Below are 18530 nucleotides of genomic sequence, written 5' to 3' on the forward strand. Positions count from 1 at the left end.
GACCCTGAATCAGAAGGTCCTGTCTCAGAGGCAGAGACCAAGGTGGACAGGATGACATGTCCACTAGATCTGCATACCAGGTCCTGCGAGGCCACGCAGGCGCTATTAGAATTACTGATGCTCTCTCCTGTTTGATTCTGGCGATCAATCGAGGAAGCATCGGAAAGGGTGGAAACACATAAGCTCTCCCGAAGGTCCAAGGTGCTGTCAAAGCATCTACTAGGGCCGCTCCCGGATCCCTGGATCTGGACCCGTAACGAGGAAGCTTGGCGTTCTGTCGAGACGCCATGAGATCTATCTCTGGTTTGCCCCAACGTCGAAGTATTTGGGCAAAGACCTCCGGATGAAGTTCCCACTCCCCCGGATGAAAAGTCTGACGACTTAGGAAATCCGCCTCCCAGTTCTCCACTCCCGGAATGTGGATTGCTGATAGATGGCAAGAGTGAGACTCTGCCCAACGAATTATCTTTGATACTTCCATCATCGCTAGGGAGCTTCTTGTTCCTCCTTGATGGTTGATGTAAGCTACAGTCGTGATGTTGTCCGACTGAAATCTGATGAACCCCCGAGTTGTTAACTGGGGCCAAGTCAGAAGGGCATTGAGAACTGCTCTCAATTCCAGAATGTTTATTGGCAGGAGACTCTCCTCCTGAGTCCATGATCCCTGAGCCTTCAGGGAATTCCAGACAGCGCCCCAACCTAACAGGCTGGCGTCTGTTGTTACAATTGTCCAATTTGGCCTGCTGAATGGCATCCCCTTGGACAGATGTGGCCGAGAAAGCCACCACAGAAGAGAATTTCTGGTCTCTTGATCCAGATTCAGAGTGGGGGACAAATCTGAGTAATCCCCATTCCACTGACTTAGCATGCATAATTGCAGCGGTCTGAGGTGTAGGCGTGCAAAAGGGACTATGTCCATTGCCGCTACCATTAAGCCGATCACCTCCATACATTGAGCCACTGACGGGTGTTGAATGGAATGAAGGACACGGCAGGCGTTTTGAAGTTTTGTTAACCTGTCTTCTGTCAGGTAAATCTTCATTTCTACAGAATCTATAAGAGTCCCCAAGAAGGGAACTGTTGTGAGTGGAACGAGAGAACTCTTCTTTTCGTTTACCTTCCACCCATGCGATCTTAGAAATGCCAGTACAAACTCTGTATGAGACTTGGCAGTTTGAAAGCTTGAATCAGAATGTCGTCTAGGTATGGAGCTACCGAGATTCCTCGCGGTCTTAGCACCGCCAGAAGAGCCCCCAGAACCTTTGTGAAGATTCTTGGAGCCGTAGCCAACCCGAATGGAAGAGCTACAAACTGGTAATGCCTGTCTAGGAAGGCAAACCTTAGATACCGGAAATGATCTCTGTGAATCGGTATGTGAAGGTAAGCATCCTTTAAATCCACTGTGGTCATGTACTGACCCTTTTGGATCATGGGTAGGATTGTCCGAATAGTTTCCATTTTGAACGATGGAACTCTTAGGAATTTGTTTAGGATCTTTAAATCCAAGATTGGTCTGAAGGTTCCTTCTTTCTTGGGAACCACAAACAGATTTGAGTAAAACCCCTGTCCGTGTTCCGACCGCGGAACCGGATGGATCACTCCCATTAGTAAAAGATCTTGTACACAGCGTAGAAACGCCTCTTTCTTTATTTGGTTTGTTGACAACCTTGACAGATGGAATTTCCCTTTTGGGGAAGAGGATTTGAAGTCCAGAAGATATCCCTGAGATATGATCTCTAAAGCCCAGGGATCCTGGACATCTCTTGCCCAAGCCTGGGCGAAGAGAGAAAGTCTGCCCCCCACTAGATCCGTTCCCGGATCGGGGGCCCTCAATTCATGCTGTCTTAGGGGCAGCAGCAGGTTTTCTGGCCTGCTTGCCCTTGTTCCAGGACTGGTTAGGTCTCCAGCCTTGTCTGTAGCGAGCAACAGCTCCTTCCTGTTTTGGTGCAGAGGAAGTTGATGCTGCTCCTGTCTTGAAATTACGAAAGGAACGAAAATTAGACTGTCTAGCCTTGGGCTTGGCTCTGTCTTGAGGCAGGGCGTGGCCTTTACCTCCTGTAATGTCAGCAATAATTTCCTTCAAACCGGGCCCGAATAAGGTCTGCCCTTTGAAAGGTATGTTGAGTAACTTAGATTTAGAAGTAACATCAGCTGACCAGGATTTTAGCCACAGTGCTCTGCGTGCCTGAATGGCGAATCCGGAATTCTTAGCCGTAAGTTTAGTTAAATGTACAACGGCATCTGAAACAAATGAATTAGCTAGCTTAAGTGTTTTAAGCTTGTTTGAAATTTCCTCTATAGTTATTGAGTCAAGAGTCTCTTCCAGAGACTCGGACCAAAAGGCTGATGCGGCCGTGACAGACGCAATACATGCAAGAGGTTGTAATATAAAACCTTGTTGAACAAACATTTTCTTAAGGTAACCTTCTAATTTTTTATCCATTGGATCAGAAAAAGCACAGCTATCCTCCACCGGGATAGTGGTACGCTTAGCCAGCGTCGAAACCGCTCCCTCCACCTTAGGGATCGTCTGCCATAAGTCCCGTGTGGTGGCGTCTATTGGAAACATTTTTCTAAATACAGGAGGGGGGGAAAAGGGCACACCGGGCCTATCCCACTCCTTAATAATTATCTCTGTAAGCCTCTTAGGTATAGGAAATACGTCAGTACTCGCCGGTACTGCATAGTATCTATCCAGCCTACATAATTTCTCTGGAATTGCAACGGTGTTACAATCATTCAGAGCCGCTAATACCTCCCCTAACAGTACGCGGAGGTTTTCAAGCTTAAACTTAAAATTAGAAATGTCTGAATCCACTCTAATGGGATCAGAACCGTCACCTGCAGATTGAAGCTCTCCGTCCTCATGTTCTGCATACTGTGACGCAGTATCTGACATGGCCCTATTATTATCAGCGCACTCTGTTCTCATCCCAGAGTGATCACGCTTCCCTCTAAGTTCTGGTAATTTAGACAAAACTTCAGTCATAACATTAGCCATGTCCTGCAATGTGATTTGTAATGGCCGCCCTGAAGTACTCGGCGTTACCATATCACGCATACTGACACGTGAGGGGAGTTAGTCGGCATAACTTTCCTCTCGTTGCCTGGTGAAAGCTGTTCAATTTGTACAGATTGACTTTTATTTAAAGTAGCATCAATACAATTAGTACATAAATTTCTATTGGGCTCCACTTTGGCTTTAGCACATATAACACAGAGATATTCCTCTGAGTCAGACATGTTTAACACACTAGCAAATAACCAGCAAACTTGGAAATACTTTTCAATTCACTTTTATATATAGTATGAAAAAAACGCACTGTGCCTTTAAGAAGCACAGAAAGATATGACAGTTGAGTACAATAAAACAGATAATTTTATGAAAACAAACTTTTTTCTCAGTAAAAATACAATTCTAGCAAAGGATTGCTCCCATTAGTAATGGATAACTAGCCCTTTAATAGCAGAAAAAAAGTACAGAATGTAACGTTTTTTATCACAGTCAAGCACAATCTCACAGGTCTGCTGTGAGTGATTACCTCCCTCAAAATAACTTTTGAAGACCCCTGAGCTCTGTAGAGACGAACCGGATCATGCAGGGAAGAAGAACAGACTTGTGACTGAATTTTTGATGCGTAGTAAAAGCGCCAAATTCAGCCCCTCCCCCTCACACACAACAGTGAGGGAGATCAGTAAACTGTCATAAATCAAACAAAATGCCCGCCAAGTGGATAAAACTAATGCCCAAATAAGTTTTCACCCAGTACCTCAGAAATATAAACGATTTCACATGCCAGCAAAAAACGTTTAACATCAATAAATGTATTTGTCATAAAAAGCCTGCTGCAAGCCGTTTTTACTGCAAAATAGGCTAAAGCTTTATGTAAACAGTATTATTTCAGTGAAATGCTATTCCCCAGAATACTGAAGTGAAAATATACATACATGACAGCCTGATACCAGTTGCTACTACTGCATTTAAGGCTGAACTTACTTTATATAGGTATTTGCAGTATTTTCTAGTCAATTCCATTCTCAGAAAATAATATGCTGCCACATACCTCTTTGCAGGTGAACCTGCCCGCTGTCCCCTGATCTGAAGTTTACTTCACTCCTCAGATGGCCGAGAACAGCAACATGATCTTAACTACTCCGGTTAAAATCATACAGAAAAACTCAGGTAGACTCTTCTTCAAATTCTCCCTGAGAAGGAACAACACACTCCGGTGCTGTTTTAAAATAACAAACTTTTGATTGAAGTTATAAAAACTAAGTAAAATCACCATAGTCCTCTCACACATCCTATCTATTAGTTGGGTGCAAGAGAATGACTGGGTGTGACGTAGAGGGGAGGAGCTATATAGCAGCTCTGCTGGGTGATCCTCTTGCACTTCCTGTTGGGGAGGAGTTAATATCCCAGAAGTAATGATGACCCGTGGACTGATCACACTTAACAGGAGAAAAGCTGACAGGAAAATATCACCTGAGCATCTCTATGTAAAAAAGGAAGATATTTTACCTCACAATCTCCTCAGCTCAGCAGAGTAAGTTCTGTGTAAAAAGTTATACTTCACCTGCTCCCAGCTGCAGGTAAAAATAAAAATAAAATGAAGAAATGAACTGCAGCCAATCAGCATCAGCAGTGCTGAGGTCATGAACTCTTACTGTGATCTCATGAGATTTGACTTAACTCTCATGAGATTTCATAGTAAGCTTCCTTTACCTGATTGGTGAAATATGAGATTTCACGAGGCTCATCCCCTAAGCTGTCCCAGGACAGACACATTAAAATGCTGTTTAGAAATCCTTTACAATGGGAGGTGGCTACTGAGGAACTTTTGAGGTAAAATATCTTTCTTTTTTACATAGAGATGTTCAGGAGATATTTTCTAGTCAGCTTTTTACAGCTATGCTGCATCAATTTCAAGTGTTTAAACATTTGGTTATTATGGCCCTTTAAGCTGCATATCTCCTCTGTGGGGTGGTGCCATATTGTAACCTAGATTTTGTTTATCTGACAAACATTTTTCATGAGGCTGAGTCCACACAATAGCCACATGTGGGATTACACTCAACCCCACTAGGAGGCAGAAAGATCCCTACAAATCAGAGGTTTTATTCTTCCCACTCTCCCACCATCCCTCAGTCATACATATGGCCAAGTGGAGAAATAAAACTAGAAAAGCAAGAAACGACAAAGCAGGGTAAATGAAGTGCAAAACAAGTCCTGCCACCAGCTGTACAGAATAACAAGGGTGGGGTTCGTGGACTCTCACCATCATGAAAACATAATTTATGTAAGAATTTACCTGATAAATTAATTTCTTTCATATTGGCAAGAGTCCATGAGCTAGTGGCGTATGGGATATACAATCCTACCAGGAGGGGCAAAGTTTCCCAAACCTCAAAATGCCTATAAATACACCCCCCACCACACCCACAATTCAGTTTAACGAATAGCCAAGAAGTGGGGTGATAAGAAAGGAGCAAAAAGCATCAACAAGGAATTGGAATAATTGTGCTTTATACAAAAAAATCATAACCACCATAAAAAGGGTGGGTCTCATGGACTCTTGCCAATATGAAAAAAATGAATTTATCAGGTAAATTCTTACATAAATTATATTTTCTTTCATGTAATTGGCAAGAGTCCATGAGCTAGTGACGTATGGGATAGCAAATACCCAAGATGTGGAACTCCACGCAAGAGTCACTAGAGAGGGAGGGATAAAAATAAAGACAGCCTATTCCGCTGAAAAATTAATCCACAACCCAAATCAAAAGTTTTAATCTTTATAAGCAGAAGAATCAAACTGAAACAGCTGCCTGAAGTACTTTTCTACCAAAAACTGCTTCTGAAGAAGAGAAAACATCAAAATGGTAGAATTTAGTAAAAGTATGCAAAGAAGACCAAGTTGCTGCTTTGCAAATCTGATTAACAGAAGTTTCATTCTTAAAAACCCAGGAAGTGGAAACTGACCTAGTAGAATGAGCCGTAATCCTCTGAGGCGGGGATTACCCGACTCCAAATAAGCATGATGAATCAAAAGCTTTAACCAAGATGCCAAAGAAATGACAGAAGCCTTCTGACCTTTCCTAGAACCAGAAAAGATAACAAATAGACTAGAAGTCTTCCTGAAATCTTTAGTAGCTTCAATATAATATTTCAAAGCTCTTACCACATCCAGAGAATGTAAGGATCTCTCCAAAGAATTTTTAGGATTAGGACACAGAGAGGGAACAACAATTTCCCTATTAATGTTATTAGAATTCACAAGTTTAGGTAAAAACTTAAATCCGCAAGACTGCCTTATCCTGATGGAAAACCAGAAAAGGAGACTCACAAGAAAGAGCAGATAATTCGGAAACTTTTCTAGCAGAAGAGATAGCCAAAAAGAACAACACTTTCCAAGAAAGTAGTTTAATATATAAAGAATGCATAGGCTCAAAAGGATGAGCCTGTAAAGCCTTCAAAACCAAATTAAGACTCCAAGGAGGAGAGATTGATTTAATGATACGGACCAAAGCCTGCACAAAACAGTGAATATCAGAAAGCTTAGCAAATGGAGTTTGATGAAGTTGCAGTTTATTTCTCGGAGGAGGAGTGGGGCTGTTTAGCAGAAGAACAAAAAGAGCTTTATAAGGATGTGATGATGGAGAATTACCAGACCCTCAGCTCTCTAGGTAATAATTTATATAACTCTACAGGGAACCCTGACACCCCGGAACTCGGAACCGGCTTTAAACAAACTAATAACCCCTGAGGAACCACCGGGTTACCCCATCCGGAGCAGACTTTGCACCACAGGTGATGCAATCACAGTCATATCCAAGGCACCTTGGACACTGAACTCTCACGTAAGCGTCCCAGACACAAATTGCTTAAAAGACACCCACAGCGGGATACAACTCCAAACTTAAAGGGTACGAGGCAATGATGAAAGCCACCCAGCTACTCTGGTTGACCCTAAAGGCTCTAGGGATAACACCCACCAAGTCCAAAGACTAAGGTAAACGTACAAGGGAACAGAGCTCAACCCTTATAAAATCTGGATTGAGAAGACAACAGTAGTCTCCAAGATCCTCTCAGAATCATCTTCCCGGAAACCCCTACCACTTGAGGAATTAATGAATGAACGAGCATCCTAAACCCTGGTGGATGAAAACCCAAGACGCCTAAGCAGGGGCAAACACAGGGAAAAAAGAAGACAACCTAATCTGCAACCTCTAAAAATATGGGAGCAGAAAAAAAAAAGTAGAAAAAGGCCAAAAGGCCCTAACTTCCTGAAAAAGATTACCAGAAGGCCAACCCCAAGGAAGGGAACAAAAGGCACATCAGCCTCGACCAGAAGTAAAAGGTACCGTCATCAAGGAAACAGAGTCCAAGAGGACAATCCCAAAGGAAGCCTCAAAAGAGAAGACGAGGAAACGACACCAGAAACTTTTTCCATGGAATCCTCTGAACCTCCAACCCACTGGGAAGGAGAAAAACTCTAGCACCTGATCCAGGAGCCTACAGAGTACGCCGTAGCAGGATCCGAACCTTGGAAAACCTGCCAGCTAAGAATGCAAAGGCCAATGAGGACTGAGCACAATCCCCTCTGATGCCCCCAGAAGAACAAATGAGGACCAGCCTGAATTCTAGGAACAAAAAGGCCACCTATAACTTGTAACTAAACAAGAAAACAAAACTCAACACAAGAATGAGCCAATCGGCATCCCAACGGGACCAGCCAGGTATAAATGGGGCACCCAAAAAACTGTCCAAGGTCACAGGAAGTCGCCACCCTAGAAGGGATAGACAAATTAAACAGACAAACGGTAGACATAATATGTCCTAACTTTTCACATAACTTCCGTAGAAGCTGCCAATGTGACCACAAAATCGCTAGTATCAAATTCCAGAAAAGAAAATGTTTCCAAAGGAAAAAAACTTATAACAGACATGAGCTTTCAAAATTAAATTAAATACATCATAACCGGATCAACATAAAATAAGGGCCACACCTGCAGGTTAACGCCCAAGAAGAACGGAAACACTAACAGGACCAGCCAGTCAGAGATCAAAATCTTCCAAAGCTCAAAAATGGAAGAAGATACTCAAAAAAGAAAAAGGAGACGACAAGGAGATTTACTTCATCCCCATTCGTCTAACCCGGCTTGCCATCTGGAATGGAAGACCGAGGATCCACCAACCCAATAGGACTGGAATCCTCCAGCACTGCCAAAACATACCTCAGCAGGACACGAAGGCGCGCCAGTCTATAGCGAAAGGCAAGACTTACATCCACTGAGGCAACTGATGACCCTGGCCCTGAGGATTGAACCCCTGAAGCCTCAGAGGAAACCGCTTCCCCAGAGGGCTGATCTGGACCAGACGATCCCACGCCTGACGAGCCCTTGTTAACAGAACATGGACAATATCTCCCTGGAAGATGTAAATGTGCCAGCACCATAGATATGGCCCTGCGGAACCGTACAGTAACCTCTGGAAGAAACAAGCTGCCTTTCGGAGAAGGATAAATGGCATTTGGGACACCTGCGTAGCAAAAGAAGGTTCTAGGGCATGCGCCTCGTGGGATGTGGAATCTTCAGGGGCGGATGGCTTAGCAGACTCTAAGTTCCCCGTTTCCGGAGAATAGAGCACTCTAAAGCGGCATTCGGAACACGATTGATGGGCATGAATCACCCAGGCCAATTCATATTGTTCGCAAGAAGTAGAATCTGTATCAGAGACTTCCATCTCAAAAAAAATCTGAATCCTCCACAACTTGGAGATTGTAAATATGGACAGAAAATAAACAGCACCTTATACCCCCAATGGATGGGGCACTCACCACCTTCTATGACCCAGACCCTAGCGAAACAGACTCTGTCTATCACCATACGGTCAGGAATACAGAAATGGAGAACAAAAACATGACCATGCCCAGTCACAAGGTGTACCGTGCAGTCCAAGAAAAAGCGTGCAAGTCCGTAAAGACCGCGCAGCCTGCAAAAAAGTGTGACAGATAGTAGCGTCGCTTCTGAAATCGACTTGAGAGAAGAAAGCAGGCAGCGAAACTCGTCAATGCTGATTGCTAATGGAACTTTTAATATGAGTCGGGATGGTTCCGCGAAAGACTCTTCCTGCATCTCCGGACTCTAACTTTCATCCATGCTCTCACTGAGAGGCTGACAGGACTACTTAAAACTCCAGTCCCATTCCGAAGAGTACTACACTCCATAAGAGACTAAACCGAAATCTTCTGACACTTCTCTGCCAACCTCCTGTGACGAGAGGCAAAGAATGACTGGGGGATGAGGGAAGTGGGGGAGGTATTTAAACATTTGGCTGGGGTGTCTTTGCCTCCTCCTGGTGGCCAGGTTCTGAATTCCCAAAAGTATATAATGCACCTGTGGACTCTCCCTGTTTATGAAGAAAATCTACTGCATTTATGAAATTCAGAGTAGGTGTTATTGTATTGTCTTGTTATTATGTACAGGTTAATTATGCAATTTTAATGTATTTATTGGTTCTTTAAAACACATCTCACAACAGTGAACCAACATCTGCTTACTGAAACCCATTTGGACAATCTGTCAGCCCTACATCCACATAAAAGCTAAGATAAAGCTAATGGCCCTGTAGGTGATTTGTCACATGATTCCTCAGATCAGACCCCTCCCACCGCAATCTCATAAACACCTTTACTGCAACACTCCTGTCACACCCATGCTCAAGTCAGACTAGAAAATATCTTCCTAGGTCAGATGATCAAAATGGGTCTTCATTTTCTTATCCATGGTGTCATGAAATGAACTAGAACCAGTCATATCAAACATAATTTTCCTCTTTAATAATGTAATGGTGGCATCAAGTATAGGGAGATGATCCACATTAGCATAAATCAAATGTAGGATTTTATATGAAAGACCAATTTATAAGGAATCTGCAAATGTTGCTAAGATTTTTACCATTTGGTGTGAAACATCTCCATCAGTGCCAGAGAAAACAGGAAACCCAGGTATTTTCCTAAATGACGACTAATCAGCAGTGGCCAATGTAATATGATCAGTCTTATGAATAAGGGTGCATGCAGCATTGTTAAAATGCAGAAACAAAGATAGAGCAAAGGAAATAATTTCTTTAAAATGCCTATTTCCAGGATCAAACTCAATTAATAATGGAGGTAACTAAGCTTCTTACATTCAGATAGAACACATGAATCCGTTTCTACATAACTTATCAGGAGGAGGTTGAACATGGTGATCAATAGAGTTATTAATGGAACTACAGAAACACCTGTCTCTCCAGATCTCTCTAGTGCATAAAGAACATATGGGGGGGTAGTTATCATTGTGTCAACTTTCCTGCCTTCGCCGGCCCAATACGCCCGCCTAAGCTCGCCTACCTTCGCCGCCGCGGACCTGAAAAAATACGCCTAAGTTATCAAATAAAGCTGTCAAAAAGCCGCGGGGCGATGAGCAGCGGACTGTGAGAGTTATCACTCATCCGATCTCGCTGCTCTTCGGCTTTTTCCCAGCTTTATTGCTAGCCTGTCACTAAGCACTCACACTAAACTGCAGTGTTCTACCCCCTATACCGGCGCCCCCGGAGCCCCCCGCAACTAAATAAAGTTACTAACCCCTAAACCGCCGCTCCTAGACCCTGCCCCAACTCTTATAAATGTATTAACCCCTAAACCGCCGCTCCTAGACCATGCCGCAACTCTGATAAAAGTATTAACCCCTAAACCGCCGCTCCCGGAGCCCACCGCCACCTACATTATACCTAGTAACCCCTATCCTGCCCCCCCCTATACCGTCGCCCTCTATAATAAAGTTATTAACCCCTATCCTGACGATCCCGCACCTCGCCGCAACTAAATAAATAGTTTAACCCCTAAACCGCCGCTCACTGACCCCGCCGCAACCTATATTAAATTTATTAACCCCTATCCTGCCCCCCCTACACCGTCGCCACCTATAATAAATTTATTAACCCCTATCCTGCCCCCCACTACACCACCGCCACTGTAATAAAATTATTAACCCCTAAACCTAAGTCTAACACTAACCCTAACACCCCCCTAACTTAAATATTAACTAAATAAATCTAAATAATATTTCTATTATGAACTAAATTAATCCTATTTAAAACTAAATACTTACCTATAAATAATAATTATATTGTAGCTATCTTAGGATTTATTTTTATTTTACAGGTAACTTTCAATTTATTTTAACTAGGTACAATAGCTATTAAATAGTTATTAACTATTTAATAGCTTACCTAGCTAAAATAAAGAGAAATTTACCTGTAAAATAAAAACTAACCTAAGTTACAATTACACCTAACACTACACTATACTTTAATAAATTATTCCTATTTAAAACTAAATACTTACCTGTAAAATAAACCCTAAGATAGCTACAATGTAATTAATAATTACATTGTAGCTATTTTAGGAATTATATTTATTTTACAGGTAACTTTGTATTTATTTTAGCTAGTTAGAATAGTTATTAAATAGTTATTAACTATTTAATAACTACCTAGCTAAAAGAAATACAAAATTACCTGTAAAATAAATCCTAACCTAAGTTACAATTAAACTTAACACTACACTATCATTAAATTAATTAAATAAATTAACTACAAATAACTACAATTAAATACAATTACATAAACTAACTAAAGTACAAAAAATAAAAAAAGCTAAGTTACAAAAAATAAAAAAATAGGTTACAAACATTTTAAAAATATTACAACAATTTTAAGCTACTTACACCTAATCTAAGCCCCCTAATAAAATAACAAAGCCCCCCAAAATAAAAAAATGCCCTACCCTATTCTAAATTAAAAAAGTTCAAAGCTCTTTTACCTTACCAGCCCTTAAAAGGGCCTTTTGTGGGGGCATGCCCCAAAGAATTCAGCTCTTTTGCCTGTAAAAGAAAAATACAACCCCCCAACATTAAAACCCACCACCCACATACCCCTAATCTAACCCAAACCCCCCTTAAAATAACCTAACACTAATTCCCTGAAGATCATCCTACCTTGAGTCATCTTCACTCAGCCGAGCAGCGATGGAACCGAAGTGGACATCCGGAGCGGAAGAAGTTATCCTCCAAGCGGCGCTGAAGAAATCTTCCATCCGATGAAGTGATCCTCCAAGCGGCGCTGAAGAAGTCTTCGATCCGGACGATGTCATCTTCCAAGAGGCGCTGAAGAAGTCTTCTATCCGGGCGATGTCATCTTCCAAGCCGGGTCTTCAATCTTCATCCCGCCGACGCGGAACATCCTTCTTTACCGACGGACTACCGACGAATGAAGGCTCCTTTAAGGGATGTCATCCAAGATGGCGTCCCTTCAATTCCGATTGGCTGATAGGATTCTATCAGCCAATCGGAATTAAGGTAGGAAAAATCTGATTGGCTGATGGAATCAGCCAATCAGATTCAAGTTCAATCCGATTGGCTGATCCAATCAGATTGAGCTCACATTCTATTGGCTGTTCCGATCAGCCAATAGAATGCGAGCTCAATCTGATTGGCTGATTGGATCAGCCAATCGGATTGAACTTGAATCTGATTGGCTGATTCCATCAGCCAATCAGATTTTTCCTACCTTAATTCCGATTGGAATTCTTCCGCTCCGGATGTCCACTTCGGTTCCATCGCTGCTCGGCTGAGTGAAGACGACTCAAGGTAGGATGATCTTCAGGGGATTAGTGTTAGGTTATTTTAAGGGGGGTTTGGGTTAGATTAGGGGTATGTGGGTGGTGGGTTTTAATGTTGGGGGGGGTTGTATTTTTCTTTTACAGGCAAAAGAGCTGAATTCTTTGGGGCATGCCCCCACAAAAGGCCCTTTTAAGGGCTGGTAAGGTAAAAGAGCTTTGAACTTTTTTAATTTAGAATAGGGTAGGGCATTTTTTTATTTTGGGGGGCTTTGTTATTTTATTAGGGGGCTTAGATTAGGTGTAAGTAGCTTAAAATAGTTGTAATATTTTTAAAATGTTTGTAACCTATTTTTTTATGTTTTGTAACTTAGCTTTTTTTATTTTTTGTACTTTAGTTAGTTTATGTAATTGTATTTAATTGTAGTTATTTGTAGTTAATTTATTTAATTAATTTAATGATAGTGTAGTGTTAGGTTTAATTGTAACTTAGGTTAGGATTTATTTTACAGGTAATTTTGTATTTCTTTTAGCTAGGTAGTTATTAAATAGTTAATAACTATTTAATAACTATTCTAACTAGCTAAAATAAATACAAAGTTACCTATAAAATAAATATAATTCCTAAAATAGCTACAATGTAATTATTAATTACATTGTAGCTATCTTAGGGTTTATTTTACAGGTAAGTATTTAGTTTTAAATAGGAATAATTTATTTAAGTATAGTGTAGTGTTAGGTGTAATTGTAACTTAGGTTAGTTTTTATTTTACAGGTACATTTCTCTTTATTTAAGCTAGGTAAGCTATTAAATAGTTAATAACTATTTAATAGCTATTGTACCTAGTTAAAATAAATTGAAAGTTGCCTGTAAAATAAAAATAAATCCTAAGATAGCTACAATATAATTATTATTTATATTGTAGCTATATTAGGGTTTATTTTAAAGGTAAGTATTTAGTTTTAAATAGGATTAACTTAGTTAATAAGAGAAATATTATTTAGATTTATTTAATTAATATTTAAGTTAGGGGGGTGTTAGGGTTAGTGTTAGACTTAGGTTTAGGGGTTAATACATTTATTACAGTGGCGGCGGTGTAGTGGGGGGCAGGATAGGGGTTAATAAATTTAATATAGGTTGCGGCAGGGTCAGGGAGCGGCGGTTTAGGGGTTAAACTATTTATTTAGTTGCTGCGAGGTGCGGGATCGGCAGGATAGGGGTTAATAACTTTATTACAGAGGGCGGCGGTATAGGGGGGGCAGGATAGGGGTTACTAGGTATAATGTAGGTGGCGGTGGGCTCCGGGAGCGGCGGTTTAGGGGTTAATACATTTATTATAGTTGCGGTGGGCATCGGGAGCGGCGGTTTAGGGGTTAATAGGTATAGAGTAGCTTGCGGTGGGCTCCGGGAGCGGCGGTTTAGGGGGTAATAAATGTATTTAGTTGCGGCGGTGTAGGGGGGACAGATTAGGGGTGTTTAGACTCGGGGTACATGTTAGGGTGTTAGGTGTAAACAGCTCCCATAGGAATCAATGGGATGTCTGGCAGCAGCGAACTTGTACTTTCGCTATGGTCAGACTCCCATTGATTCCTATGGGATCCGCAGCCTCCAGGGCGGCGGTTTGAAAACCAGGTACGCTGGGCCGTAAAAGTGCCGAGCGTACTTGCTAGTTTTTTGATAACTAGCAAAAGTAGTCAGATTGTGCCGCACTTGTGTGCGGAACATCTGGAGTGACCTAAGAATCGATCTGTGTCGGACTGAGTCCGGCGGATCGAAGCTTACGTCACAAAATTCTACTTTTGCCGGTCTCTAGCCTTTGATAACTAAGGCGAATCAGCCTTGCCACAAATACGCTGCGGAATTCCAGCGTATTTGAGGTTGACGGCTTGATAACTACCCCCCATGGAATCAACATCTTTAGTAGTTAAGGCACTTGGATTTCTAAGAGTTGTAATGAGTAAATTATACAATTAACACTATTCATATATCTATCCAATAAAATCTCAGACATATAGATCAAAAGCAAAATAAATATTGTGTGATAAATGTGGCTAAGAATGGCGGTATTAAATAAAATAAAAAAATACGATCCAGGTTTCATATAACAGAAAGCAGGCAACTCTAGTTACTACAAGTAACACATAAATAAAGTGTTTAGATATTTGCACCAGTTAATAAATAAATTACCACATAATAATCCTAACTGTCCATTTTATTAGGAGAGAGGAACAAAAAGAATACCATCAGGTATCAGGAGAGGTTCTTTACTAATGTCCATCCTCCTTAAAAGAAAACAACTCTTTGTTGGTGAGTGCTATTAGGGTGAGCCAAGATATTTGGTCCACAGCAGATCAATTTACTAAACAAGAAATGTTACTTTATAGTAAACTGTCACTGTAGGAATTTACTACTCACCTTTGGTAATTGGAAAACTGCTCACATACGGCTCCTCTCTATGCTCAATCTTTGTAACAAGTAAAGGTTTCATATGAACATATCCTGTATGGACAGAAATAACAGGTTATGTGAGATAGAAATCAGTAAAAAATAATTTTCACATCTGCTGCTGACATTTAGTTTAACTTAACCGCAAATAACTTTTGAGTAAAAGAAAAATTTATAGAAAAAAAAAATACAATTATGCTTCCCACACCTAGAACTATTATGAAGAGCCTATGACTGGGCACTCACTGTGTATTATGACATCACACACAGTACACAAACAGAAAGAGAAGCAGTCTGCCAGGAACAAACAAACAGCTCAGTGGCTTGTTCTATGGCCCAGTTACCACCTGAGTGTAGCTTCTTTTAGCCCAAATTGTGCTTTTCACAGAGAAAAAAGTTCCTGATGTAAATCAGTCTGATCCAGCCTAACAAGGTCAGTCCAGCCCTGAAATACCAGCCAATTCTCCTCTGAATAAGGGAAATGGCAACCCCAGATGATTGTTTTAGCTTCCTTTGAGCCTCATCAATGAGGTGCAGCCATATCCCTTTAAGAACATTGAGCAAGGAGTCCATGTCTCGTTTCTCCCATCGCCCTTAGTGAGACATTGCCCAGGTTCATAATACTAATAAATACAGAAAGAGAAGCCGTCTGCCACACACATGCATGATAGGATCACTATGGGCCAGTAGCACAGTGTGTGATGTATAAATGGTTATGGGACCTCAGCTAGATGAACAAGCAGGGAGCAGTGCAAGGGAAGGTTACACAGGGCTGTAGATCTCATGAATAATTTTATTAAGCAACAAATCCCTGTTATAACCAACTCACAGATTTTATAGATAACAAACATAAACAGGGGCGTCACATGGCCAAGTACAGTAGGATCTGGACTATTAGATGATATAACAAATTAATGCACTCACATGTAATGTTGCACCAAAAGCGAAAGGTGCAAATCAGGCAGACTGGATTCTTACAGTCATCTATCAGACTGGTCTACTGCAAAACACCAATAGCGTTGTCAGCAATCCCCCAGCAGACTTGTGTGTCAGGGGAACGATGAGTTTAAAGCAAAGTTTAAAATCAAAACTACATTTATTGAAAACAATGAGGTAAAAAAACTTGCTGTAAACTCATCGTTCCCCTGACACACAAGTCTGCTGGGGGATTGCTGACAACGCTATTGGTGTTTTGCAGGAGACCAGTCTGCTTGATGACTGTGAGAATCCAGCCTGTCTGATTTGCACCTTTCGCTTTTGGTGCAACATTACACGTGACTGCATTAATTTATGTTATATCATCTAATAGTACAAATCCTACTGTACTTGGCCATGTGACGCCCCTGTTTATGTTTGTTATATACAGATTACTGATTTTGGGAGATGAGCCTTATCCTTAGTGAGCAGCCTGGGCCTGAAATCCTCTTCAAACTTATAAGACTCTGCACATTTTATATTCAGCCCACTGACGCATTAGACATTGTTTGCTATCGCTATTGGGACGGTTTGCTTTTGTAACCATAAGCTTATTTCTTGCTTTCTTATGAGGGTGCCCCCTATCTGTGCTTGTTTTTACTCAGATTGTATACCTGTTTAACAAAAGCCCAGCTTATGTGTCCCTTATATGTGTTTTCCTCTTTGTCCCATTCCCTGTAGAGTTATATAAATTATTACCTAGAGAGCTGAGGGTCAGGTAATTCTCCATCATCACATCCTTATAAAGCTCTTTTTGTTCTTCAGCTAAACAGCCCCACTCCTCCTCCGAGAAATAAACTGCAACTTCATCAAACTCCATTTGTTCCTTAAAATAAAAAAATCTCAAACCATAAAAACAGGATTTATATTGAAAAGTATAAACCACACAGACTGTGTCAATGACCAAATCCAGAGATTGCCTGATGACCCTGGGGTATTGCTGTGTGTGTTGTATAAAGGTCGCTCAGCACCAGACGATCACCCATATACGCATAAGGTAATTTCAGTGGTGAAACAGTCAATAGAGAACAATCTGAAGAATCACAGACAAGAACCAGGAGAAATGTTTGGGGATATCAGAAATGTAGAGGATCATATACAGGAAACTGGAGAGACAGGAATTTAAATGGTGATATAAATGGTGATATAAACAGAAGAGAAAATATGGTTGAGGACAGATGGGAGAAGCAATTAGGCCAACTTAAGTTATTGGGATCTCAAGGAACAAAACAGGAGAGTAAGAGAAGAAATTAAGTTTTCTAAAGAAACAGCTGACAGAGTTGGAGTGCTCAACTTAAATAAAAAAATGTAAGCATGTTTGTTTGCACTGCATTTTTATTATGTAATGTGTACTTTTAGTTTTAAATTCAATGACTATTTTTAAGTTGTTTCATAATTAAAGTGAATGTCAATTTTGATGAATTAGTGCCCGGTTTTTAATAATCTTATTAAAAACAAGGGCACTTTAATTAATCAAAATTGACATTTCACTCGTTTTCTTCAAAAATGTACCTTTTAATCCTGGCAGCCGCTCCAGCACTTCCTCCGCCCGTCGCAAGCCGTCTTCGCGGGTCCAAAATGACAAATCCGGGTTCCTCCAATCACGGCGTTGCATCAGGCCAAGATTCCCCTGGGGGGAGCTGTGATTGGAGAAAGCCGGATTAAAAGGTAAGTTTTTGAAGAAAACTAGTAAAATGTCATTTTTGATGAATTAAAGTGCCCTTGATTTTTAATAGGTTTATTAAAAACCAGGCACTAATTCTTCAAAATTGACATTCACTTTAAGTTTTAAATATGCCAAGTTTACATTTAAAATTCCAGATACATTAATAACCACACACACACACAACAGCAGATAAGTGACAATATGACTTATCATCCTCACCTCCCCAGTCAGCATGTTCAGTAGATCTCTGAGGTTTGGTTCTTCTCAGTCGTCTTCTTGTTGGTCACACGTGAATTAGCACCAATACTCCAATAAATGATTTTGATCCTTAATGTCACTGAACAACAGGTATTCACCTTGTTAATGAGAGTAACACTGACCTATAACTAGAGAGGAGGGTGTAAATGTCACATATTAATGTACAGATCTGTTTCTACATCTCTCAAACCTCACTTATGTCTCAATAATTCAGGAAAACTGCAGAATGTGTGACGTACATGTTTAATTTCCTTTTTAATTACATTTCTGTAGATTCTTTAAGACTCGAAAATCCTCTCTGCTCTCTCTAACGTATAGTGTTTAAACTTTATTACAAGAATCTGAAAAGGCTAATAAGCTCTCACATGTCCTGATCCCTGCTACGCCCAATGAGTTCTCACAGGATTAACAAGGTGAGGCCAGATGAGACAGTCCTAAACCCCTTAATAAAGGGATCAGTGAGAAAAATGTTATACCCTGAGTGGGTTTTATTGACCTCTGAGACACTCAGCACTCACCC

The 18530-nt window shown here is 40.9% G+C and overlaps 1 protein-coding gene across 1 annotated transcript in view; it reads right to left on the bottom strand.

The window, feature by feature from the left end:
* Nucleotides 1-17072, bottom strand: part of LOC128657910 (gastrula zinc finger protein XlCGF26.1-like) — a 33509-nt gene extending 16437 nt beyond the window's left edge. The window contains exons 1-3 of the mRNA XM_053712338.1: nt 17007-17072; nt 16786-16912; nt 15082-15165 (exon numbers count right to left, since the gene is read on the bottom strand). Of these exons, the coding sequence (XP_053568313.1) occupies nt 15082-15165; nt 16786-16912; nt 17007-17072 (277 nt within the window). The remainder of the gene's footprint in view (nt 1-15081; nt 15166-16785; nt 16913-17006) is intronic.
* Between the last annotated feature and the right edge of the window lie 1458 nt (nt 17073-18530).

Source organism: Bombina bombina, chromosome 4 (assembly GCF_027579735.1).
Source record: "Bombina bombina isolate aBomBom1 chromosome 4, aBomBom1.pri, whole genome shotgun sequence".
NCBI lineage: Eukaryota > Metazoa > Chordata > Amphibia > Anura > Bombinatoridae > Bombina > Bombina bombina.